Genomic DNA, 27,027 nt, shown 5'->3' with positions numbered 1-27,027 from the left:
CCGGGCCAGCGCTACCCTGCCCCTCGCCGCCACAACTTTATCCCGTTTTAAACAAGGCAGGTGGATCCAGAATAGCTCACTGCTGCGCGAAAAATACGCCTTCCTGCAGGTCTCACCGGCTGGAAATGAAATATCCAACGGAGGAATTCGAGCGTTTTTTAAAAAAAATATTTATCATTAATAAAATGACAAAATAACATACTATTATCCCAGGAGTATTTGATTCTTTGCACGTTCAGTTGAAACAATTTTGATTTTAAACCAGATTATCTACAAAAAGTCGTATAACCAAGAGAACATAGACCGCATCTTCAAAACTCAAAATACAAACTACTATTTAAATTCCCGTAAAATGTAAATATGCATGAATAAACCTGTTACAGCTAATAAATGGCTCTGACAAAGTTGAGGAGATTACAAAATAATTATCTGGCTTGTAAAGAAAAAAAATCCAAGCAAACGGAGGGGTGTCTCGGCACCAGCCCCAGAGGTCCCAGTCATACTCCCATCACATAAGCAGTGTCGATGTCAGTGTACAGCTGACACCCCCAAAATCCACACTGAACGAGGAGGTACCCGTGCCCGAAGCCGGGTGCTGGAGCAGTCCTGGCCGCTATTTCTTTGCAGGGGACCCGGGCTGCTCGGGCAGCCCCACGAGCGGGAGCTGACTTCTGGTTGGAGGTTCCGCGCTGGGGAGCCCCTAATCCGCTCGGGGACCCGCTTCCCCCTGCCTCGGGCTGCGGAGCGGCTGGACGGCGCGGAGGGGGCTCGGGGAGCTCTCTGTCCCCGCACCCAAGGGACTTCTGGCGGCCGGGATTGCCCCCGCGGCACGGCCCCTGTCCCACCACCGGCCGCGGCTCTGCGGGCTCAGCGCGGAGCGGAGCGCGGCCCCGCGGGACTCCCGCACGGCCGAGCGGGCGGCGGGAGCCAAAGCCGGGCCGAGTGTGACACCTACCTGCCGGCGCCGGGAGCACCGCGCCCGCGGCCGGCCCTGCGCGGGGCTGCGCGCCCGCGGGCCCCGCCGGGACCGCCCCGAACCGCGGGCCGGGACAGCGGGGCTGCGCGCCGGGGCCGGGCAGCGGGGGCAGGGGCAGGGGCAAGGGGCCGCGGCGGCCCCCGCCGCACCGAGCGCCTCTTTGCCCGTGCGGTCGGCGGCCCCGGCTGCCGCCACAGCACCGCCGCCGCAGCGACGCGGGCTAAATCTGGCAGAAAATCGAACTCATTAGCAAAGTTCACCAGCTGATTGCTTTGCATAAAACACGACACTGATTGGAAGTAATTAGGTTAAAAGATGGGACCGCGCTTCGATTTGGTGTTTCTAACAAGTGCTTTTGTGCGTGGCCTGATTTAAGCCTTCACCTCTGGGAACAGCGTCCCTCCCGCACCCGGCCCCGTCCCGCTGCCGCCGCCGCTCGCCTCTCCCGGCCCCGCGGGCGGCTCCCGCCTCCGGAGCCCCCCGACCTCTTAAAAATTTCCTGCCACTTCCAAAAAGGCTTCAGGTACTACTGCGAGGTCCTAAATGGAGCCCCGCGTCTCTTTTAAGACATGCTTTTATTTTTCCGCAGCTATGCACGTATCTGCCCGTTGCAAAAAGAGAGTGGTTTTGATTCTGTTAAAAATCTCTTTTAATTAAATATTTGCATTTTACAAAGGCGGCTGCAGGTTTGGGGTTTTTTAATCTAATACCTATAACCTATTTCCTTTTTTTGTCTCGTTTTTGCATTATAGTTTAACTCACACCCAAGGAAAAAAAAACAATAGGCATAAAAAATTAAATTAAACTTGTATATATATATTTTAAAACTATGAAACAATTCGGAAAAAGACACAGAAATGTATATATTTATATTACGAAAACAACATTAATGCCTGTACAGTTGTCTTGATTTCATAATTTACTTCAAAGATACTGTATTATCAATTTAAATACAAAAAAGCTACATTAAATATACAGAATAAGATTTAATACAAATCTTTCTTCTTTGTGTGTGTGAGAGAGAGCGTGTCACTCGTTTGCTTTTCACTTGCTTAAGACATTTCTGGGCGGTTTCCACCAGCCATTTCAAATAGACTCTATAAACTTTTGAAGAGGGGCTGGGAGGGAGGGGGGAGCTGGTCTTTTTCTGTTTGTTTTGTTTTTCTTTTGGTACTGGAAAAATAACTGCCAAAGCAATTTATTATTTCTCTCAAATAAATTAAAAAAAGGGAAAAAAAAAAAAAGGAACAAAACCACAGTCCCAGGAGAGGTTAGGAAGGAGAAGCCGATATTAAATGTTGGACATACCTTTCTTCAGTTCGTAAGGTGAGTCTTTGCAAAGGTCTACTTGGGACTGGCTCCTGATCATTTTAGTGTCTTTAGCCAGGCTCTCGGCTCTGCTGAGGACAGTCTGGTTTAATCCATTGAAGTGGGCGCCGGGGGCGGCGGCGGCGGGGCCGCCGGCGGGGTGCCCGTGCAGGGCCCCGAAGGAGCCGTAGTTCGTGTAGCCGGGGTAGAAGGGCGCCGTGTAGTAGAGCGGCCGGGGCAGGACCGCCCCGTTGGGGAAGGGGCACTGCGCGGCCGGCGAGCGCGGCCGCGGCGGCGAGCGGGACGGGCCGCTGCCGCCCAGCACGGCGGGGCCGGGGGGTGCCGCCTCGCCGCCGGCCTCCTTGGCCTTGTCCGCCGAGGTGGCGATCTCGGCCAGCGACCAGAGCTTGGGCTTGGCGAGGGCCGCCTGCTGCGGCGAGTGGATGACAGAGGCGCCGGTGGCGGCGGGCAGCAGCGGGTGCAGGTCGGCGGCGTGAGGCGGCCCGGCGGCGGCGGAGGGCGGGCGGTACGGCGGGGGCTCCTCGCCGCCCGCCGGCGGTGGCCCGCGGCCCGCCGGACACGGTCCCAGCGGGGAAGCGCCGGGCGCCTTGTGGGGGACGGGCGGCCCGTCGAGTCGCTCCTCCGCTAGCTCTTTGCAATCCGAGTCGCTGAGGCCGCTCTCGGCCTCCCGGGGGCCGGGGGACTCCTGGAGGCGCTCGCAGCCCGGCGCTGCCTTGGGATCCGCCGCTCCTGGTAGGGGGAGAAAGGACACGGGTGGGGGGGCAGCTCTCGGTCTCGCCCTGCGCCCCCAAACCCGCCCACCCACTTCGCCGCCCACCCTTCGGTCCCCGCCGTGGCCAGGCCCGTTCCGCTGCCCTCCGGCTCCCCCCGCCCCGGCTGCATGCTCGGGGGAACAGGCCGCCCCACCATCGCCGCACCGCGCGGGGCCGGGGGCAGCCCCGAGGGCGCGGCCGCGGTGACCCGGCCGAGCCCGCTGTCCTACCTGTGTCCGGAGTCCCGGGGTCCCCCTTCTCCTCCAGCTTCTGGGGCTCGTCCTCGTCGTTTTTCTCCAGGTCGATGTTCTCCTCTTCCTCCTCGTCCTCGCTGCGGTTTCGTGGGGTCCAGGTCATTTTGTTCTCCTTCTTGAGCCGCCGCCGCGCGTTGGCGAACCAGGTGGAGACCTGGGTGAGGGTCATTTTGGTGATGATGGCCAGCATGATCTTCTCGCCCTTGGTGGGGTAGGGATTTTTCCGGTGCTCGTTGAGCCAGGCCTTGAGGGTGGCCGTGGCGTCCCGCGTCGCGTTCTTGCGGTACGCGGGGTCCCCGTAGGGGTAGGAGCCGAGCGGCGCCGCGTACGGGTGGTACCCCAGGGAACCGGCCATGCCCGGCGTGTGGTCGTAGGGCGAGCCCTGGGGAGAGAGGGGAGAGCGGCCCGGCGGGGCGAGGTCAGCGGCCGCGGGGCGGCAATGACAGGGCAAAGGCGACGCCGGGGCCTTGCCCGCAGCCCCTGCCCGCGCCCCGCCGCCTCTCCCCCGGCGCCGGGCCCTGCCCGGCTTGTCCCCCGGTTCTTTCCCGGGAGGAAGGGCCCTGGGGGCTCTCCGGGGCCCACAGTCTCAGACCCGAGGAGACCACCGGCTGCTTGCAGCAATCCAGCGGTTCTCCCCCAAATGCAGGAGCGGAAAAGCAAGTGGGCAGCGCGGCGTGGGGGCGGACAGCGGCAGGGGGACCGGAGCCTTCCCCCTCGCGCTGCGATCGCGGCAGACAACCTGCCGGGCCCAGGCGGCCGGGCGGGCTGGGCCGCTCCTCCCTGCCCAGGGACGGGAGGAGGGAAAAATGAAAGGGAGAAGAAAACAGAGAAGAAAAGAAGATAAAAGAGAAACAAAAAAGGGGAGCAAGAAGAGCAAAAATAAAAAGGTAAAAGAAAAGAAAAGACTACGGAAAAAGGAAAGAAGGACTGTAAAACTCTGCCCTAAACATAGGGGAGAAGCTGAGCCAAAGTCGCTGGTTTTTGGGGGGAACTGAGGGGCGTTGGCTGTGGCCGCAGCTTTGCGGTGTGGATGTCCCGCACTCGGACTGGCCCCGCGGTGCCCCGCGGGCGCGCACGGCGGCGCAGTGCCCTACCTTCCCCTTCCCCTTCCCTTCCCCTTCCCTTCCCCTTCCCTTCACCGCGCAGCCCCGCGGAGCAGCTCGCGGCCATGGGATTAGAGCTCTGCAATATTTAAGCCTAATTATCGCCGGGCAGGGGAAAGTTGCCTGGATTTATCACCCGGATTTCTCCCATCGCCGACCCGTCCTGAATTAATTCCCTTTTCAATCACAAGCTAATTGTTTCAGAACTATGATCGGTGTTTTTTATACATTTAATTATTTTTAAGGGATTGAAGCCGGTCCCCGCCTGCCCTGGTCCTGCTCACCCGGGCCGTGCCGGCGGCTCCCCCCGCGCCCGGCCCTGCCCGCCGCTGCCGCCAGCAACAGTGTGAGGCAGGGCACGGCGACGATGCGGGAAAGTTGGGCGGCGAGGCGGGGAGCCGCGCTCCCTTTTGTCCCCGAGATCTCAAAAATAAAATGGGAACAAAAAGCAGGCCCGGGAGGGGGGGACAGGCGCCCACGGGATGCCGTCGTGCCCGGCGCGGTGTCGGCTGCCCGCGGCTGCTCTTACCACGTAGGAAGTGAAGGCGGCGGCGGCGGCGGCGGCCGGGTCGGTGCCGTACTGGAGGTGGGAGTTGTAACCCGGGGAAGGGGCGGTAAAGGCGGTAGATCCGGCATAAGGGGAAAAAGCGGAGCCCGAAGAAGATCTCCCAAGTTCATCGGTCCTAGGTCCGGAGATCACGCTGGTGCTGTACGCCGGGCAGGAATAGAGAGCCAAGGACGCTGACGGCTGGTACAAGTAACCCTGAGGATACGACATGGCCAGGCGCGCACATATACCCGGGAGCCCAAGGCGCCGGGAGGGAGCCGCCGCGCTGCCGGGTTGGGGCGGCTGCGGCCGGGGCTTCGCGGGCGCCTCTCCGCCCTCGCCAGCTGGGCAGAGGCGGCACCTTGCTCTGCGCCGGGGCTGCTGCTCCGCTTTCGCCTGCAGCCGGGCACCGCTTCCTCCTTTTTCTCCCCCCCTTGCTTTCCCCTCTTTCCCTCCCCCCCTCCTTTCTTTCTCTCTCTCTCCCCCTTGCACTGGGGGGCTTTTTTTTCCCCCTTCCTCCTCGCTCTCGCTTTCCGAAGGGTCCTGCCAAGATGCTAAGTTGGAAATTGCAGCTCCTGACGCCTTCAGCACGGCCCGGCGAGGCTCCTCCTTCGCGGGGTGTTGTCAGTGGAAGGACTGGCAGGACCCCGCTGGGCTGCCGCGGCCGGGCCCAACCAGCGGGAGGGCTCCGCGCTTCCCTGGCCCTCCCCAGCGCTCAGAGGCTCAAGTGCGCCGGCTCCTGGATTGCAGTCACCTCCGAGCCATTTAAGATCAGCTCCAACTTTCTGCATGTGCTAAATACCGTGCGGAGCCGCGTTGCGCCGGCATGCAAGCCAATCAGTATATGAAAAAAAAAATAGATCTTTAATAAGATTTATTAGCCGCCCGGCTCCCCCTCTTCACAGCCACCCCTCCTCGTGCTCTCTGCCCCTGCCCCTCCCTCCGCTAAATCATTGGAGGTGGGATATACGGCGGACTGCTGGTGCTGTTAGTTTTGATTTTCTTAACAAAAAAGGAGGTTTTCGTCGGGGAAGAGCCGCAGCCCTGTCCCTGGGCTGCTCGGCCGGTCTCTCCCGCGGGCAGGGGCCACCCCGCCACCGGACCTGTTGCGGCGGCTGTGCGGGCGGAGCGGCGGCGGGGTCCGGCCAGGAGCGGGGATCAGCTTCGCGGAGGGCTCGGATTTAGTCTTTCCCAGCGCCGGCCGCAGGAGAAGGGCGATCCGGAGGGGAGCGGAGGGGGCTGAGATGGGTCCGCAGCCGCCTCTCAGAGCGAGGGTTTGCCCGCGAATCTAAGGAGCACACCGGGTATCCTCCCCCCGCGCTCGGCTCAATGAAGGGTCGAGGCGAAAGCAGATTAAAACCATATGAACCGGGATAAATCCCTGCCGATCAGAAGATGTAATCTCCTGTGATTCCACCAGATATATTTCTCAATAGAAACATATCCCGATTTATTCCCTTCTCGCATATTTTTCCCCTTGCGGTTGAGGAAAGGAGCAGCTCCAGCGGCCGCGGACCCCTGGCCATCGGGATCCGCCGTGCCTTTCTCGGTCGGGGTTGGGGGGGGGGGAAGAATAGCATAAGATTTATATTTTCAGAATTTATTTTATTTTGTAACCTTTGCATTTCCCGACTCCAATGCTCTCGCCGCGCTCCCCCGCGGGACGTACAACGAGACGCGAGGAGCAGGGCTGTCTTTTAAAACGGGCAGGCCGGGGCAGGAGCTCCCCGTGTCGCCGTGGAGGCGACACCGACGCCGCCCCGCTCTCTCCGTCCCTCCCTCCCTCCCTCCCTCTCCGGGGCTCCGTCCCGGCGGCAGCATCCACAGCCCCCCAGCCGGGCGCAGGCTGGGACTTGCCGAGCGGCCGCGCTGCAGGGCCGGGGCTGGGCGGGAAGGGCGCGCTGTCCCCGCCGCCTTCGGGGGGACGCGGCAGGACCGAGGCCGGCGGGGCGGGCGCTGCCCTCCGTACAGCAGAGTCACCCCTGTACGCTGCCCTGCACTACAGTACCCATCAGGCCGCGGCCCCGCCAGGCCCGCCCCCGGCCTTCCCGGCGCATGACTGGCTGCTCCCCCGCCGGCGGCGGGCGCTCCGCTGCTTCCACGGGCCCGCGGAGCTGTCCCTCAGCGCGGGGTGTGGAGGGGCGGCGGCAGCACGGGCGCGGTTGCGGCGGAGTCCGGAGGCGGCGCTGACAGGACGGCGCGCGGAGGCGCTGCGGGCCGCGGCTGCGATGAGCCCGGCCCGGCCCGGAGCAGCCCGGCTGCGATGAGCCCGGCCCGGCCCGGCCCGGAGCAGCCCGGCTGCGATGAGCCCGGCCCGGCCCGGCCCGGAGCAGCCCGGCTGCGATGAGCCCGGCCCGGCCCGAGGTGAGGGAGCGGGTTCCGCGGGGCCGCTCGGGCGCTCGCTGGCTGTTCCCCCCCGGGGCGCCCCCTGACGGGCGGCGCGGTTCGGCCCGGCCCGCGCTGGTCCCGGCAGCGCCGGGCGGGACTGGCGGGGCCGCACCGGGCTCGGCTCCTCCTCGGCTGCTGCTGAGCCCCGCTCGGTCTGGCCGTTCCCGCCTCTGTCCTCTTGAATTTCCGTCGCCCCCCGTTTTGTTTTTTTAAATTCAATTTTTTAATGTGCGGTGTGCGGAATTTCGTCTCCATGTGGTTCTGCCCCGCTAAACGGGACGGGTCTAACCCGGCTCGCACGCTCCCTTACATGCTCAATCCACACAGGTGTGCACTTTCATCAGTTTTCGACTGCACGGTGTCACCGGTATTTGTCCCTGGCTTCATTATAGAGATCGCTCTGGAGCACTGCATTTCTTTCTCCACTCGAAAGCTCTTCTGTCATAATCCTCTGACAATCCCCCTTGTTCGAGGAGTGAGATATCATCTGGTCAAGTTTTATACATTTATCATTCATTTCAAATGTGAGTAGAATAACTAACTGCTTTTCCGTGCTCCTTTCTTTGTAGGAAGAAGCAGAAGTTTTAACCATCTTCCCATGGCATCTGACTTTTTTGAAGAGGAGGTAAGGTTAACGTCATGTAAAATTACCCTCTTTATTTCTGATGTTCCACTAATCTTTCTTCTATAGGCATACATTTTGGAAACTGTGGTGAGTTCATGCATACTTTCATGCCTTGCAAACATAATACCAGAGCTGATTAATAAACGGTAGTGATAGGACTCTTATGCCGTCAGGATTGTAAGTGCCTATCAAACTGACATTCTCACTACATTATGCCACTATTATATTCTTTGCAGTTTTAAAAGAACTGTAGATAATTATTCAAGATATTGAAACATTTAGTTTATAGTTCTATTGCTGTGGTTGTCACCTTCGCTTTATATCAAATTTGAGACTCATTTCTTAAGGATGTCTCTATTTTCTGCTTTATTTGCACATTGATAGCTTTACTGAATGACTAGTCACAGCAACTTTTTCCTCTGATAGCAGCATATTAAAATGTGAAAGCCTAAGACTAATCTGCTTTACAGGACTTTTCAACCACTTGATGGAAGAGAAATAAGAAATTTGTTTCAAGACTCTTATGTTGTTCATCAGTGCTGTTAACAAACGTGAGGCTTGAGGATACATTTGCTGCTTCTCTGCATTTTTGCTGAAGGTGCCTGCATTTGAAGGTATGGATGAGTTCTTGGTATTAGGAGTTTGTGTATTTTGCAGCTGCCAATGAAACTACAACAGTGTAGGTTGATATTAAAATTCTGGACTTTGTATATTTTTCTCATAATTTTTTGGAAGATAAATTGTTAATGCAATAGAAAAAACATTTGCCCTTAAAATCTTGCTTAACAGTGGGAAGGATTTGCAGTCTGGCTGTGCACTGTTCACAGTATTTGAATTTAGGCATGTGATTTTAGATTCAGCTTCTATAACTAAATAATTAAAATCCCTATTTTCATAGCCTTCAGTATGATCAGTTGGTCCTGCAAAGCTGTTAAAAGGGTCTTTGGTTAGTTTAGTAGTTGGAGTCCAGTAGGGCTTTTGGTATGACAGGAACTTGGATTTGAGATGACTGCAAAAAACTTGACCCAAAATAGGGCAACACTGGAATTTGCATATTTGTTTTTTCTACACTGGTTTCTTTTGCATGATTTCAGTTAAATTGTGCAAACAGGGTACAGCATAAAATGGCTTAATAAATCAGGGCATGAATGTACAGTAGGGGTCAGCTGAGAATATTTTCTTTGTGGGAGAAACAAATGAAAAGTGGCAGAATGATCCTAAAAGTAACAGCAAACTATTATTTGAAAGTACAGCTATTGGTAGGCTCTAACTGTAAATGGTTTGGTTCCAGGTGGCTTATAGTGAATGGAGTTAAACTTGGCTATCTTGGATATGATACACCTTAATTTAATTAATTTAATAGCTACTTTCTGTTGAAACTTTAAAATCTAACGATCCTGTTTTTATTGCAGTCTTTAAAGATCTAATCGTTCTTCTGTGTGTCTGAGATGTAAAACTTAGTGCAAGGAGAGGCAACAGATTGGTTCCGTCATACGATTTTGTTGGGTTTTTTTGAGAGTACTTAAAAGATTATGATGGATAATGCTGTCTTGCCAAAGAATGCCGACACAGGTGTTCATCATTATCTTAATTAAGATCCTGAGAAAATGTCATCTTTCGGCATGAATTATGAAGGGAGATGCATTAGGAGATCATTTCAACTTTTTTTTTTCTTTTTACAGGGGTAGATGAGAAGGAGGCTGTTTTCTCAAAACCTTTTTGATATTTCTTTATCAGAATACCTGACCTTAGACACTGAATTTGTTTCTCCAGTTCAATTTGGGACAATATTACCCAACAATTATGTATGTGACACTAAAGGGAATCCTCTTAAAGAAAAAAAAAATTAAATAGTATTTCCCCTACAAGACACCCTGTTTTATTTAAAGCTGTCCTGTTAAAAAAAATGAACCTGTGAGACTCAGATGGTAATGGAAATTGCTGCTGGAAGCATCTGATAGATGTTTCATACAGTATATTTTAAAGTATTAACAGCTCATAGGAGAAAAAGAAATACATGTGAATATTCATTTTTTAATTAGGCATGAAGAGAAAATTTTCTTTCTCATCTTTGCACAACCATAGAACTCAAACTAATTAGTGTGCAAAGAGGAGGGAGGGGCCTGTGTGCTTCTGTGTTAAATCAATACATTATTCACTGGGCAAGAGCTGAAAAAATGCATGAAAAATATTAGCTGTAAAACTTGGGGGCCCTTTCCTGCAGACAGTGCTGCTGCTTCCCTCAGATGCAGTGCTGGCAGTTCCAGGGCAGGCAGTGCAGTGGAAGTGCTGGTGTTTTGTGGCTCTTAGCCTGGGTAAAGGAGGAGCTCTCTGAGCAAGACACCCTCAGCTGCTCTGTTGTTTCTTCTGCCTGCACTTCCTGTGCCCGAGATGCTCCTTGTTCACACTCTCTGTGTTTGTGGTCTGAGAGTGAGGTGTAAATTCATGAACACCTGGAATAACTCTTCTGTGCCTAGCATTTGGGTATTAGGTAGCTTAGAGTTTTGTTTTTCTCTCCAAGCCTTTCTATTTAAAATCACTTCTTGTCTGCTAAAAGAAGCCTGATTATCAGTTCCAGTCTTTTTTCTTTTTTTTTAAATTGCTTCAGCAGCCTTTTTAGTGTGTGGAATAAAATACAGAAGTGCAGCTGACAAGTCTTTCAAGCACCTAGTTACTGTACTGAGCATGTAACTCCAAAGATCTTGACAGTATCATGGGAGAACCTGAAACTGTATTTCAGTTTCCTTGAAGTTTCCTGTAATTAACTTAAATGGCATTATTTGCTTGAATTTGTTGGCATAGTATGGGCTAAGTTAAGAATGTCTTTAGGGTTTATTTTACTTACAGTTCCATGGACATATGCAGAAAATAGACTCTGAGTGAAAACTGCTTTCATGTCCAGAACAAGTTTTTCACTTAAAGCAAGCCACATCTACTGTTAGTTGCCTCTTACAGCAAATGGGGAGCAGCTCAGTGGGAAGGATGGCTGTGGCTCCCTGTGCTATTTTATGGGATGTACGAGCCCATAGCTTCCCTCAAGGTGGCAAATTCCCTTTTGCCTGCAGGTGCTGCAGCATGGTGGGAGCTCCTGCAGCTGGAATCTGGCCTTCAGTGTGGGTGTTAGAGATGAGTGTCTTAATAGCTGTGTTGTGTTCCAAAGATTTTGTGCTTTATCTACTTTACTTACATATATTTGCAGTCCTTATGACTGGTGTTTGCAAGAGCTCAGCAGTACCTCTCTGAGGAGAAACATAAAGCCAGGTAGCCTTTCTGGCCTTACACCCAAGGAATTCTTTTTAACAGTTCATTATTTCTGGGGTTTTATTAACACTAGAGCTTTTTAGTCTGTATTCCTTAATGTGGGTGGTGCAGATGTAGATGATGCTTAAAGCTGCTTTTTGCAGCTTTAAGTGGATGTATTTGTAGAACCAACATGTATTTTTTTCTTTTTTATTATTAAATCATTGCTTGAGGAGAAAAACAAACCAGTTGGACCTTTCAGGGTGGATATGGATCACCATAACAGAGTTTACTGTACTAATAAACATGTGACTGATTACTCTCCTGATCTTCCTGAAGGAGATGCACCTTTCTGAGCAATTTCTTTTTTCCCAACAGAGCAAAACCAAGCTTTTTCTTCTTGTAAGCACAATTTTTTATTTTTTAGCATTTCTAGCGCAGATGAAGAACACAGCATTTACCTCTGAAATACTCTCTGCTGACATGTACAGAAATTTTCATGCCCTTCAGATTTAATTTTGTGTAAAATAATGCATGGTATAATATGTAGGTCCTGTGTTTTCAATTAAGCTGTATTAGGTAACTGTGCTCCTCTTTCATATCCCATAGCAAAGTATCAATATCCAGATGGCAGTGTGCTGGGATAAAAGATAGCTACAGGCTTGGCTGCTACTGTAAAGCCAAGAACAAACATTTTAGCCTGTGTGATAAATAAAACCCAGGTTGAGACTCTCGGCGTATTGGAGTTGCACTAAATAATTCTACAGTGCTGTTTATTACTGGTTTCATTGGATAATATGCAGCTGTAAAACCTGCTTGAAGCTTTTATTAAGAATACTCTGTCATTATAAAAAGGTGCCTACGACTTCTTTATGATATTGGCAGTGTGAGAATTGCTTTGTTTGTGCTGACTTTCTGGCTTTTATCTAGGAAGGACCTTGCTGTTCCCAGCTCCTCTGGGCATTAGGTTTCATGAATGTCTCTTGGGAAGAGGACAGCTCTGTAGAGCATGAGTTTCAAAAGTAATTTTAAAGGTATTTTTTTCCTTTATGCTTTTTCTTATTTCAGTATTTAATGTATTGCTTCCGTTAAAGTTCAGCTGATATTCCCTGTAATATACACTGTGCTACTGTGTCACTAAGTAAAACTTAAGCTGAGGTCATCCAGGTGGTTCTTTGGGAGGAGGCTGCAGAAGGCTGGAGAGACTTTTAGGCTGGCTGAGAAGGGATTGGAAAGCTTAATAGCAGGCAAGGGGCTAGACCCGAGTTTGTTTTCTCCTTGCATTTCTGGCACATCCTATGACCTAGATCTGTTCATGTAACCTTTGTCTCAGTTTACCTAACAGGAGCTCTGCTTGTCTCAGAAATGTTTGGATGTAAATTGGTGACCATGCTCATATAATTTTTAGACTGTTGTGTTTTTGAGCAAGTGATTAATGCTGTTACTGTTTCATTAGCAAAATGCCATTAAACTGCCCTGTTCCTCAGATCTTTGACTTCCGTAGGCATGTGTTTGTGGTGCACCTCTTGGAACATGCAGGATTGAACACCATCCAGTGGGATGTGGCACTAACATAGAGTCTGTGGGATTTAACAAACATACAGGATCAATGGGTGAAGAAACCCTTGCATTGCTCAGTCTGTAGTCCTTGTTTGTCAGAGAAACATGCTGTCTGAAATTAGTGACAAATACTGTATTTTTGTTCCAGCCCCCATTCTCCGTATATCCTTTTTTTTTTGGCCTTTCTAGGTTGCACCCAAGAGAGAAGCAGTGAGATGCACAGTGGGGAAAATGGACCCAGCAGTCCATGCTATCGTGTACCTGCCTGAATATGGGAAAAGACCTAGTACAAAGCCAGAATGCAGCTGGGCTTGCAGTATTTTTAACCATATTAAGTCCTGTTCAGAGTTAATGGTAAGTAATCTGCTATGAGTATGATATGATTCATTAAGCAAAGCATTAGAGGAGGGGCACTTTCCTTTGTGGTGCTGGGTTTAGTCACTTACAAAATGCAGAATTAATGTTTCCAGATACATCAGCTTTATTCCATTTCTGTTGAGAAAATTGCACAGTGCGTGTAATAAGTATATTGTTTTCTTTGTATGTTTGCTCTCTCCAGATGAGCTCAGTGAGATGGTCTCGGCAATGCTGAAGAAGGGAAGGACAGAATTGGAAGGCAGGAGCTATTTCAAAGCAGCATTCTTCATCTTTCTGTAATGCCCAAACAGGAAGACTTCATTCCTTGAACTTCATTCGGTAGAGTATTGCCAATAGTGTCATGTCAGTTGCATGATGTAATATGGCATTGCTATATTGTTTAGTGATCATGTGGAGCTGCATTAAATAAATGAACATATGCTTGTGGCTTAAATGAACATTATGGGTGAGAGCAGTAAATGGAGAAGGTGGGTACTACAGGAAATGCTAGTAGCTTTCTTAAAGCCACTGTCTTTCTTTTTTCAGCTCTTTCCATAACCAGTAGTGCTTTTCTTAATAAAGATGGAAAAAAACCCCACCATCTTTTCATTCAAGAAATTGAATCTCGTTCAACTTTTTAACCAGAAAGATTTCACAGTCCTACTAGCTGTTAGAGCATCTTAATGCTTTGTCCAACAGGAAATTGCACTCACAGTGCTGACCTATTAACATCTGTAGTGCAGCAGCATGTGCTGCTCTTGCTCCTCAGGGCTTGTGAAATGTCTGCTGTGGCACAGCCCTCTGTGACCTCTTGCATTGAAGGATGGAATTTTTGCGTCCTTTTCTGTCTGGAGCTTGTGGGAGCTCCCTCCTGAGCCAAATAGTTCTGAAATACTGCAAAAAAAGATCTGACAGTGTTTGTCTGGGAGATGTGACTGACTTAATTATTATTAACATTTATTAAGTGCCTTACAATGGAGTAGAAGAGCCATTGCCTTCCTTTTTACAAGTAGGAGAACTGGCATGTAAGAAAGAATGAATCTCTTCTATCTTCTGCAATTCTTGACCCACCTAATTAGGTGATTGTCACAAGAAATGAGAAGCTGGCCCAGGGGAATGGCACTGGGGGAAGCTGCTGATGCGTTCTGTGCGCGCTGCGCTTCCCCCTCTCACAATGGTGAGCGGGGCTTCCCTCTGTCACTGTCCCTGGGCCAGGGACAAGATGCAAGGGGGCTGAGGAGCCTGGGGCTGTCTGTTGGATAGCTTCATTATAGATCTCATCCAGGGAAAAACTGGGGAGCTGCAACTCATTTCTAGGAGCTACTTTGGTTTTTAGCAATTGCTCACCCACTGCCTCCTCATGCTTCCTTTTGCTGTGGAGTGGCCTTTCCCCACAATAAGCTGATTTTCTTCATGGCAGATATTTACTCTTAGTTAGCCTCTAAGGCACTAACTGCTTCTTCTGGTCTAAGACTTCAGTTTCTTTCTTTTTTTTTCAATAATTTATTTTGCTGAGAAAGGGAATCTGTCCAGCTGCTACAAACAATAGTGGTTTTGATGTATATCAATAAAGAGTTAGAGATGTATGTTTTCCAAGTAGAAGATAAAGAGATTTAAAGCCTGCTTTAAAGGAAGGCAAACCTTGGAGAGGTTTACTTAGATGTACAATATGCCCTATTCTTTGATTTTTAAAAACAGTATTAAGGGATTTTTTTCAAGAAAAGAGAAAATAATTTCATCTTTTTGGTTGCATTTTTTTCTTAGTCTCACAGTTGTAAGATAAATATTCAGAATTAGGAGTTGCTAAGGTTAATGTGATTAAAATGAGTATGTGATAACAGGCTCTGCACATTAAAGATTAAGAGCTCAAATTATAGACTCCAGAGGGAAACACTCCATGAGCATTTGTAAATTTTGTTTGTGCAAAAAATGCAGGCTTAGGCCTGTGGTTGCAGTTGCACAACAGTTTTATCCTGTTTTATCTGCAGAGAATTCTTTTAAACACTGTAGCATTGGGGTGAGAATGTAGCGAGGTGAGGGGACAAAGGAGGAAATAATTTTGGTCTAAGCATTAGTGTTACTCTATAAAAATAGATAGTTTTACACAATTTATTCACATTTACAAAGCTCAGTTTATAGCATTCTGAGTGCAGTAGTTAATTCTTTATGTATAAGTTGATCCTTTATACAGATGTAATTCTATATGCAACATTTAATCTTTGAATGTAAGTTGAAAATATATTAGCAATTAATTTATGTAGGTTATGACTTTCTTTCGTGTATACTTTGTGGTGGTTCCTACCCTAAAGTTGAGTCAGTGTGTGCTTAATGAAAATTAGATGTGAAATGTAATATGTAGAGGACAAAGAAGCATTGAAATCCTTATTGCTCTTAAAAAGACAAAGGTACCTCAGATAATTTTCCTTTCTTAATCTCTTGAGAATTTGATGATAATTCTGTTATGAGCAATTTGGAGCGAATAAAATATTTTTAGAAGTAGTATTAGTACCAGATATTATTTCTCACCTTTTATGAAGCATAGTTTGGTTTTAAAATTTAAAATGCTTTGCATTTTGAGAGGCTCATTTATAGGCAGTCTTCCACTTAAAAGGAAAAGCACCTTGGACGTTTGTGGAGGGGCAAGCCTTGTTGTTATATCTGTGAAATTTGCTAATGTTGCAACCATTGAAATAAAGTGTTTGTTTACATAACAGCAGTGGCATTTCTCCTCCTCTTCCTTGTGGTTTTGTCCAACTAGATGTTATGAGTGGCAGTTGCAGTGACTGCTAAGTGTTTAAATGATGACACCATTATGTGAGGTGATTTTGAAATGAGAGATTCCAGCCAAGAATTACATCTGCTCTCATCTCCTTCAAATCATACTCTCTGGCTGTGCAGATTATGATTGATTTGTTTGTGACAGATTGCAGGAAACAGTCATTGATTTTTCAATATTTTACCTTAAAATTATTTACAGTTGTAACCAAGGGGAGGTATTTCCATGGGCTGTCAGGCCCTGAAAGACTGGGATAATATTCCCTGCTCCCTGACAAGACAAATTACCCGTAATGAGTGCAGTAGCTGAAGGGTATACTTTTATTTTAAAATATGTCAATAACCCAGTGACTAAACGAATATTGATTCAGCATAATGAAGCCTGAGTAATGTGAAAATGAGCTCTTCAAGGAGCATGGTAAAGACTTTCTTTTTAGCTTGTAGCAAGAAGCTTTTCATTTTTTACTGTTAGGTAGTTGAAATGTGCAGTCTTAAACAAGTCATCCTTAAACATTGGTAATATGTGGAGTAATGTAACAAAAGAACTTCGGGGTTTTTTTCTGTTTATTTTTTCTCTTTTTTTCTCCAAGTTGTTTTTTCTTCAATATGTTTCAGTAGATCAAACACATGAAGAGGAAAATGCAAGTTATCCAGGGCAGAGATAGAAATACTATAGGTGTAAATATATTTTGCAGTAATATTCTTCAGTTAGCCTAATGGCATTTTTAATGTGGAATCACAATATGGGCATGGGAATATATCTAAATAAACTGTAGATTTAATTTCATATTATTGACTTCTTGACATACTGATGTGTGTTCTGTGTGATCAGTCTAATATTCTTGTCCTTCAACAGTTTAGAATGGTTTATGAGCACCTAGATATACTGTGGTATAAAACTCAGTTACCATAATGCACATTTTTCTTACCATAACATATAACACTGCATGTTTCTTACCACATGAGAATTCTCAAGCAGTAATTCATTTAAATTGCAGTAATTTATGCAGTGCCATAGGTGTGGTGTGGAAAAGCATCTAATAGATTAATACGAATGTTCTCAATTGTTCAGGGTGAGGATTAAAGAACATATTGAGGTACAGTTTTTTTAAACATTAGAAGTATTGAACACTAAAAAAACCCCCGCCCTATCATGTGAAAGGATCAATTGGTCATTTGTATTCAAGAGCATCGTGCAACATGGGGAAGGCTCTGCAGAAGCACTGGGTATAAATAGCCGTGTAATCCAGACATAGACAAAAGATATTTTCTTGGGCTGTTTGTGTGTAATGTGTCAATTATGAAATAATGTCATAGCCAGAAGCATTTAGTCAGCATGTTTGGGCATGAAGACGACTTTTCTTATTTTCTAAGGACTAACTTCAATTGCATCCAAGTAGCTTGTGAAAATCTTCAGAAGGATGTTTTCCTATCAGCACACAGGTGATTTTTTTTTTTTCAAATGTCATTCCTTTAGCACAGCTAGAAACTATTTCAGGAGGCACTTGAGAACCTGTGGCATTGAGAGTTAAATGGCAACCCTGGAATGTGAGATATGTTCCTGTTTTTAATTTGCTAGTTTTCAAAAAAAAGCGTGATGTACGCTTGAGTGGATTACAACTAAATAATTGTAGTTTTGAGAGGATTTGTGCATATTTTCAAAATGTTGGATATAATAATAATTATTAATAAACTGAAATATATAGCTGTGACAACAGGAGAATTTTGGGCTCTTGTAAATGTTACAAGAGATCTACAAATGTTACAGTGTTGAACCTTAACTTCCTGCTCAGTGACATTTTACACACCTCAGGTTCTCTGCCTGTTCTTTGTTTCTGTACCTTTTTGTTTCTTTGGCCAACAGCAGGAGATGGAAGGGGAGGATTTGTTCAGTATCTTTCTCACAGTAGCGAGGAAGAGGGAGACTGTTCAGGGCTGGGTGCCAGCTCTGCTGTAGACTGAAGGGCAAATAAATGTTTGTTTTAACAACATCTCCTTTTCCTGGATAACACTGCATGAGCTCATGGTACCAAACTGAGTAACAGCAGATCTCTGCTTGCAGGCCATTGGCATTTTTCACTTGCAAGACAGGCAACAACTCTGGCTTTGCTGCCTTTCCCAAAGATGAGTTTATTTATTGAATATCTGACATTCCAGCTCAGGCCTGAACCGTGTGCTTGACAATAAAGGCAAATGGTGCATTTTTGGCTTTTTATTTTAATTTGTGGGTGATACTGGAGTTGTCTGATGATGGCGCCTTGGAAGCTCTGCAGTTTATTCATAAATTTTTCTGTCTTAGAATTGTGACAAGTGTTAGTCCACTTTCAAGTGAACTATGGAGGAGAAAATAAAAATCTCAGACAAAAAAAAATGCTAAATAATTAATTGGTTAAAAGTTCTTGTGGCATTTGGGATCCCCCAGGAGCAGAACATAAGGCCAATTGTTGTTCAGTTAGGTAAAAGTAAAAGTAGAAAACACTGTGAAATTAAGATCATGGGTAGAGAACAGAATAATATCATTTGTGGCAGAGATGAGGCTATTGGTCAGTCATGACGGGCTAGTATTTAGGGGCTGTATGTCTCTCAGCACTCAGCAACTTGCAAATTATGACCCATTTCAGTGAATTTCACAGTGAACACAATGCATCAGTATGTTGTTGTAGTGGGTGGTTTTGTGTAACAATTCAGATCTTGATTCCATTATGGATAAAGTAGCAACCAAAACCAATGGTGGATTTTAATTTTTTTTTCCTATTTACTCAGCCTCTGTGTTATCTATCTGCTCTACAGACCAGCCAACTAAAACAAGTTTAGTTTAAAGTGAGAGAGGAGAGCATGTCGATGTAGGTGATGGAAATTGTGCTTACTGGCTAAGCCTTCTCATGCTGCCTCCTTCCCATTGCCAAATTACTGATTTGAAATCTAAGAACTAAGGTGTGATGGAATCCAAATCAGAGTAGACAGCACTATGTAGAATTTGCTCATCTAAATGTCATGATTACTTGAAACCAATTCTTTGTGCTCTAAACTGCATTTTGAAGGTGTTGCTTCTTTTTGTTTAAATTTGTGGACAAATTACTGCTTTCCCAAAAGCAATTCTGTATATGCAAATATTTTATTCTTTTGGAATGACCATTTATGTACTAAAAGCTGTCAGTAGTGCAGATAGTATCATGGTCTTTGGTGTGTTGGCATATGGTTTATGGTGAACTGTAAGACTGAGATAACCCTATAAAAATATCTGAGGGATCCAAGATGCTGTGAGAGTCTTGCTTAACTGCAATGGTTAAAAAGGCATGGCTGACTTAATGCATGAGTGTTGAAATCTGTGTCTGGAATTATGGAAACAAGTTGAGAAACATGAACAGAATTGATTGTCGATTATTTTCCTTTGTAAGAGCTGGGAAAAGATATATTGTGCTTTTCTGTGGTCTTTAAAAGTCTGCAGTGTCCTTTTTTTTTTCTTTTTTTGTTTTCTTTTGTTGACTTATCTTTTAATATGAAGTGTCATTCCCAAAATGAAGTAGTGTCCTTGGGCTGGTGGCAACAGCTGGAGTTGCAGAATTCATAAATAATTCAGAGAGGGATAAAGGGTAGGGGAATTTTTTTGTCATTTGAATCTTTAGTATGTGCACACATTTCATTTTAGATATGGCATCATTTGAATTCATTCAGTATGATGATTGCACTGACCTGTCATATTTATTTTGATGTCCCTTCGAAGGACCATATGCTCTGTCCTCAGCATGAAAATGATGCAAGTTGCAAACAGAGAGGCAGCTCTGTTCCTGTAGGGATGGAGCCCTCACTTCCCATTGTCACGTCAGTGGATGTACAGCTGCACTGCAGTAGAGAAGGTGGAGTTGTTATGTCAGTGTGGTGACTAAGTGGCGGTGTAGCCTAGCAAAAGGTGGAGAAAAGGGCAAAACCCATTTGCATCAAGGTACTGTATGGCATTGAAAACTCAGCTGTCACTGAGGGCCAGTTGGTGTGAGGAGCCTGGCATGTGGAAGGTGGAAAGGATTAAAGCCAGCTAGAAATCTGCCAAGGTGGAGGTGTGCCATGGTAGCTTTAATGTGGGAATACAATTAATTACTCTGTGTGTTGGAAGTGGGGTTGCCATGCACACAACCTCCTGGGGTTGCACGGGACTTAGTCTGGATATGCAAGGCTCAGAGCTTTTTTCTTTACCCAATCCATGTCTTCCTTTCCTCTTGAAGCTGCTTACTTAGTCAGAAAAAATCTTAGGTAATGTTTTTTGGGGGGGAACAGGGGAAGGAAATATACAGTTGTAGTTTACCTGTTCACTAATTCTGCTGTAACCATTGCATCTGGTCCTTCATTTATTTCATTGGTATGTTCCTGTGGATGAGTGGTGCATTTTCCAGAAGTTACAGGCTCAAGTTCAACCATGTCCCATTAGTAATGAACTGCATGATAATGAGTAATGTCTGGTCCCTATTGGCTAAAGCACTGGCTGGTATTAGCAATTCACAGTTGGTGGATAACAGGGCTCTGTTACCAGGACTTTGTTACTGTTACCTTTGTATGTAATATTAACGCCACAGGATTGCAGCCACCTCTGTGTTTTCATGGTGTAAGGTGTAGCAGGGAGCAGTGATTCTTCCTATGAAGTACATGGTCCACTGTGCCCGTGCCAGAGGCAGAAGGAAGCCAATGAAGTGCAGGTTAGTGAAATACAATAACTGGAGCCTGGGAATGAGAATAACTGTATGAAAAATTGTTTCTTTTGTAGATCCTGCCATCAATGACTGAGCCTCCCTGAAATCTTCTTATCAGTTACTGCCAAGATGAGAAGGATAACAGGAAGGAGGAGTGCTTAAGTGGCTTTAATGACAGTTAATTTCTTCTGTTTATCAAATGACAGGTTGTTTTTTCCTCAAAACTCAATTGTCATGACAATGTGCTTTTGGAAGTCATCTTTATAAAATAAAACTGACAATTTTTAGGCTACAAAGAGCTATTGTATCTTTCTACTGAATGTTGTCATTATGGTAAACTGCTAGAAAGTCTTTATTTTTGAAGTAATTTAAGTTGCATACTTCATTCATTTATTTTTAATATCTGTTGAATGCCATGTGAAAAGTTTCTTGCCATAATTATTTTATTCAATGGAACGGTTATTGTTACAATGCTCAATTTATTAATGTCTAAATTACTGTTGCCCTAGCCTCCTGCAAAGATGTTTCTTTTTAGTAATTCTTAAACAAATAAGGAATGAATGAGGTTTTGTCCCCTTTGTGTTTTGATCAGCATATTTTCCCTTTCAGTGAAAATGTCTTCAAATTTTGGAACGACACAACACAAAGAAAGGTGTTTTGGGGTTTTTTTCCCAACAGCACATGTCTTTTGTGCAATGATTTTTTAATATGTACACTGCCAAGATACAATTACTGGAAGGAGAGAGAGAAGCTGTTGGGAATGTCATGTTATGCCAAATTAAGAATTATTAGCTCTTACTTTCTGTGCAATCTCTTCGACTAGAACTCGACCTATTGCGTCTGGCGGATACTTTGACTCTAGTGGAACTAATGTGTCCTTGGAGTAGCATTTCAGAGTAACTTCAGATTCATGCTTTTTTCACAAGTCTGCTTTAAACTGCTGGGATTAACTTCAGAGAAGGCGAGAGATACAGGCTCCTTTGTCAGCAGCTGTGCTGGTTAAAGAAGGAGGCTTCATGCACGCTTGCTTGCTCATTCTCTCCTGCTAGGGAAGCAGACTGAGCTGTTTCCCTGAGCACACACAGGCTGGCTTCAGCCAAAGTTAATGGTGTTATCAAATATTAGTTATCCAGTGCCCTGGGTCACTCTGATGAAAGGACAGGGCATGCACAGGCCAGCTGTGCAGACGTCATGTCTGGGAAGGGGGCTGTGTTGACAAGAGCTGCTGAGGGCTGGCCCTGGTGTGTCGCCTTTTCAGCAGGTGCAGTTACATCTCTCGGATGTGGTAAAAATTGGACGTGTTTGAAAGCTGTGCAGATCTGTCAGGCATAATATTCACTTTCCAGGGACACCCTGGATACTGCAGAATAAACCTGTGCTCTTTGACTTACTCCCTGTGTGTGCCAGTATGAGGGGAGAGAACCAGTGTGTGTGTGTGTACATGCCAGACACTTATTTCAGGAAAATGTATCTGGTCAAGGTGTGGGAATGGTACAAGTGTTTCCATTATCTAGGGAACACACTTTTTACTTTACTCATCAAAGAGGCTGCCTCAGCCAACACATGCCTCAGGAGAGCTGCCTTTGACACATCAGCTGCCTTGAGTGGAGAAGGGAGAACACCTCCAGCAGAAGTGGCTGCTGTTCAGTAGATGCTGGAGTCTGGTGAGGCACCCAAGCTCTTGCTAGTCCCTGTGCCAAAATTAGAATGGTATGGGTAATCTTTAGTACTCCAAGACATAGTGAGTAAAAGCAGTGTGCTGAACAGCTCCTTCCACACTGACCCTTCTTGTGCAAAGGCTGTGGAATCTACGTGCCTTCCTAGAGCAAACCTGGGCATACAAAGAACAAGAGAAACCTGAGAGCAGCAGCACTGCTTGTGTCTCCTCTTGGGGCACTGCCAGGTGAAAAGAACACAGTCACAGAGAGGACTGAGCCTCCAGCTCAGGTTGTGTGCTTTTATTTGTCCTGAAGGTAAAGGATGAGGAATATGCAGGGGCCATACTGTACATATGGAAGGGAGGGAAATAAATGCCAGGTGTGTGAGGAAGGGGCAAGTGTGGCTCCAGGTGTGAGAGCTGAGCCCTGTTCCAGCAGCCCAGGGTTGAGCCATGGCTGAGCTCTCAGTGCTGGGTTCAGGAGTGATGTGCCTCCCCCCAAACTACTGTCACATGTCTCCCCTGACCATGGACTAAGTGCAAATGACCTCCACAGCTCTCTGAGACAGTCATATGACTCTTTTTATCTTCAAGTGGATTACTGTAGTACTGAGATTGAAATGGTTAAGGAAATGCTTGTGATTGCCTAGGAATCTACTTACCTGCCTAAGTGGCAATACACAGGTAAACCAGTACTGCAGAATAACATCTTACATGGAGCACTGTCATGGATGTCAAGCTGATGAGTAAAACTTTACATATAAGCACTTAATCAAATACTATAGTTAAACTGCCATACTGTTTATGTAGTGCTAAAAAGACAACAAAATAAAACTTCAGGGAAGGCAGATTTTCTTCTTACAAATACTCCAAATAATAGGTTGGTTTCAAGTAGACTTCCTGGCTCTTCAGTGATTGCTGAATTTGGTCTGAATCTATCAGGAGTCCCAATCATAATGGTGTGTTTATTATTATAAACACATGACTTCTATATAAGTTTTCCACAAATATGTTGGACAAAACATAGTTTACCTTCTTAACTGGTACTATATGGTTACTTTCTAACTCCTTTAATTTCAGTTCTAACTTGATTGAATAAAAGGTGCATTCCTGACAATAATCTTTACATCTGTAATGGGACACTTGATTTTATATGACTGTTTGCATACTCCAGACATAACACAACATTTTTATAGCAATATGTGTTGACAATACACAGAGATAAAAATCAGTTTATGACAAACTAACTATGACAAACTTTTAATAAGACCAATGAATCATTAGAAATTATTAGAAAGGGTATATTAGATTTTCTATCTTTTGAATGAGGATGAAATATTTTATAGAGGTATATGTTTGAACAAATGGCTGGGGGTGGTAGAGGAATTCCTCACTGGCTTCTGTGGCTTTTGCAACATTTGAGGTCAGACTGGGTCATCTTAGACATCCTTCTGGCTTGGAAGGGACTGAGAAGTCTCAGTGCAGCAAATATCTTCATAGAATAGCAGCTTCCACTGAAAAGTTCTCTAAGGTAATTAAGCTTATCTTCAAAAAAGGATTAGGAGGGGCATTGGGAATGTTCCTGACTCCTAGTGCCATGCGTTTTTCAAAGATCCTCTTTCACCTGTGGGGTGTTTCATTGGCTGAGGTAGGTTTTTCTGGTTCATCCATCCTCCTCCCACCCACATTAATCAAACAGCACATGATCATCTTTTTCAGGGCAAGTGTCTTCTACAGAGTGTCTACTTCTACAAAGTGTTATATTGCCTTTCTGCTAGAAATAATTATTAGGTTGAAAATAATCTGACAACATCCTGCTGTGGATAAATTAGGTTTGTTCTCCACTAAGATTAGTTAGCTGGCTAAGCAGTATTCACTAATACATTACAAGAAAATGATTGCAAGTTGATTGTATGCAGTCATCTGCCTTTTTCCTGTTTAATAGGCTTTTTGTTGCCACGCTGTCACCAAATGTGTGCAAGTCATACTTTTCCAAGTGCCCTACAGCCTGGGGAGATGGTGTTTGCTGTCCTGTACCATGAAAAGACTTTTGGACAGAAGTCTTTGGAGAAGGGGAGAGGTTGTCTCCGTGTAGATTTCTGAATCTTGTGCACCTTTGGTTTTGGCCAACAGGGTATACAGTCTAATACAGTTTACAGGGTAATACAGAGTATTCTGCTCTATGGCAATCAATACACTGCCACCAAAGTCCAAATGTGGTAGAATTAGCTCATGTGTTTAAATAGGTGTTGTCATTTTTCAGCTTGTATATACAAGCCTGTTTTCATGCAGAAGTCTGTATTTTACTTGGGAAGAATGCTGTGCAAATCAGAAAAAAAGCAGAAAATATATTTTAAGTTATGTGTTAGCGTTTAAGATTTTAGAATTAACTGTGAGATCTTGTAGATGCACAGTCTGTGGCAATTGGGAGTGGGGCTGGCCCAGCCTCATCCCCAATGGGCTCCAGCTGTGAGCAGCAGGTGAGCAGCATTGGCAGCAATCAGCCATGGAGTGCCCAGGGGCACTGAGCAACCACCAAAGGGAGCAGAGGGCTCACAGGTGCAGTGCATTAACGTGGGGGTATAAAAGCTTGGGCTGAAGAGCAAGAGGGGCAGATGCTTGCAGCCTTCTGAAGGTGTGGTGTTACTCTGTACGGGCAGATACCTGAAGCCGTCTGATGTGGTAAGGTGTTACTCTGTTTGGGGAATGCTTAAAGCCTTCTGAAACAGTATGGTGATACTCTGTGTATCATGGTTATCTCAACTGCAAAGTATATTGTGACAAGATCTTTATTTCTTTGTTTACGATTGATTAGGGTTAGAGTTTTAAAAGCTTAGTGCTGACTCAAAGTGCTTTTCAGTCAGTCACTGAGAAATATGGCTTGGCACAACTCACGTTTTTGTCCCTCAGTATATCCATTATTGTTAGGTGCTGAGTGGTCATTGCACATAGATGACTGGTTTTTTTGGGTATTTTACATTTTCACATGTTCAGAAAAATACTTTGTTAAAGCAGCTGCTGGGTGAATGGAGTAATTAAAGAACTGTACTGATTTTATTGAAGCTGACATGTGCTGCACATTCCTGAAAACTCAGTATGTGAGCAGAATGTTTCCAGGATTTATTGAAGGCAGACATCTAGAGATACTGGGGAGCTTTTAATAGTAGTAAAGATAACTTCTGCGTTTTATGCTGTTATATAAATCTGTCTTTAAGAAGAGAGCTGTTATTGCAATACACTGCTGGTGTTCTTCATATTTTGTCTGTGTGTGTGTTTTATGTATGTACTTGTACACCTACTAACAGATGCTTGACCTGAGCACTTTCATTTGACAGTGATTGTATATTCTATTTAGTATTTATTTGGGAAAAAAGTGGTTTAATGCTGACTGAGACTCTCAATTTGCTTGGTATGAAAAGTAATCTGCAGTATGTTGTAGGGGTTTTAAATTAATTTATTTTTTTAAACTGGAAGGCATCCCTGCTTAGTTTGAATTACAGTTCTTACTGTGTGAGTGTTGTGGTAGCAAGCAAGGAATCTTACTCAGCATAAACTGAGGCTGGGTTTCATTTTAACTAGTGTGATGAGTGCAATGTTCCACGTGTGATACTTTTGCAACTTGTGAAAAAATAGACTTGTTTATCATCCTTATTTCATATGATTCCAGAGTAGAATGTTGTCATTACTGTTAAGTTTCCTGGTTAAAACTAGCAAACTTTCACCTGTATATTTTGTAATGTTTAGACCTTAAACATTTTTCATGCAATATGTTTGACTTACCATTGTTGCACACTGTAAAATAAAATACAATATTAAAATACATGCTGAGCATTCTTCATCAGCTATGAATAAACATGTGGCAAAGACATTTTCAGAATTTTGGGGTTTTTTGCTAAGTTGTTCCCAGTTGAGTCCCCATCTTTAATGCGGGACTTGGACAAGAGGTTAGTTTCCCTTACCAGGATACATAAGGTGCTGTTGTGTGTCAGTGTTCTAAACTTGTAGGACTGTGTCAATGGAAAATACGCTGTATAATTTTAGCATTGTATTAGGTATGCAGGAGAAGTTAGTTTTAGGCCTGGTTGTTTGTATGGGCAGGCTAGGTATTTTTAAGTGTCTTTGTAGTCCAAAAAACTAATTTTATGGACAAGTCTTTTTATATTGGGTTCTGCAAGTTGAAGACAAAAACATTTCTAAACTACTCGCGTGTTTTAATACTGTGAGTCAATTCCCATGTGTTAAAGTGTAAACTACTAACTAATCCATAGGAGTTTATGCAGCAGAAAGTCATTTAATTAACACTTTTAATTTCAGCTATGAAAGAAGGTGAAAATGAGGTCTGGAGAATGGAGAGAGGCTTTGTTTTTCATTGCTGAAGTCTCCCTGCACTGTAAGTCTACTGATGCCCGTGGTGCATAGACCATCTCCTGCCTGCTAATTAGGCCTCTCCAGTGTGCTCTCTAGAAATGTGCTGGAGAAGTTTTTTTTTCAAAAAACCACCACGCCATCATAAATAAGTGAACGGTACAGTATGTAACTATTATACACCACTCATTTGGCAGACTATAATTTAATAGAACAACAATGATCAGACCAGTATATCAGTTAATTTTCAAAACATTTTATTCCACGCAAATTAGCTCAGGTCCTGGAGGGCAAAATGACAAGAGGTTACTCGTACACTATGTATTTAATTAATTGAAAAATGCTCAAACTGCTTTTACAGTTGTTATTAAAAAGTAGAATCAGTGTTGCCAGTGCTCAACCATAATTAGAACCCCG

At 45.5% G+C, this 27,027-nt stretch overlaps 1 protein-coding gene and 1 long non-coding RNA gene across 3 annotated transcripts; one reads left to right on the top strand and one right to left on the bottom strand.

Moving 5' to 3' along the window:
* Positions 1-1,607: 1,607 nt before the first annotated feature.
* IRX5 (iroquois homeobox 5) lies at positions 1,608-5,582 on the bottom strand. The gene is made up of 3 exons (XM_038148564.1): positions 4,944-5,582; positions 3,288-3,693; positions 1,608-3,034 (listed from the first exon to the last, which is right to left on the bottom strand). Exons 1-3 carry the CDS (start codon positions 5,190-5,192, stop codon positions 2,268-2,270), a joined length of 1,422 nt encoding a protein of 473 aa, XP_038004492.1. The 5' UTR covers positions 5,193-5,582; the 3' UTR covers positions 1,608-2,267.
* A 1,682-nt stretch (positions 5,583-7,264) lies between these two features.
* LOC119705789 lies at positions 7,265-20,655 on the top strand. 2 transcript variants are annotated; one of them, XR_005258325.1, is made up of 6 exons: positions 7,265-7,325; positions 7,919-7,974; positions 8,445-8,588; positions 12,145-12,248; positions 12,964-13,128; positions 13,334-20,655. It is a non-coding gene; the product is annotated as an uncharacterized LOC119705789 (long non-coding RNA). The 2 variants fall into 2 exon arrangements; XR_005258326.1 differs by lacking the exon at positions 7,265-7,325 and adding an exon at positions 7,365-7,676.
* The last annotated feature ends 6,372 nt before the right edge of the window (positions 20,656-27,027 follow it).

The sequence above is a fragment of the Motacilla alba genome, chromosome 11, assembly GCF_015832195.1.
Source record: "Motacilla alba alba isolate MOTALB_02 chromosome 11, Motacilla_alba_V1.0_pri, whole genome shotgun sequence".
NCBI lineage: Eukaryota > Metazoa > Chordata > Aves > Passeriformes > Motacillidae > Motacilla > Motacilla alba.
This window is presented reverse-complemented; position numbering and strand designations above follow the sequence as displayed.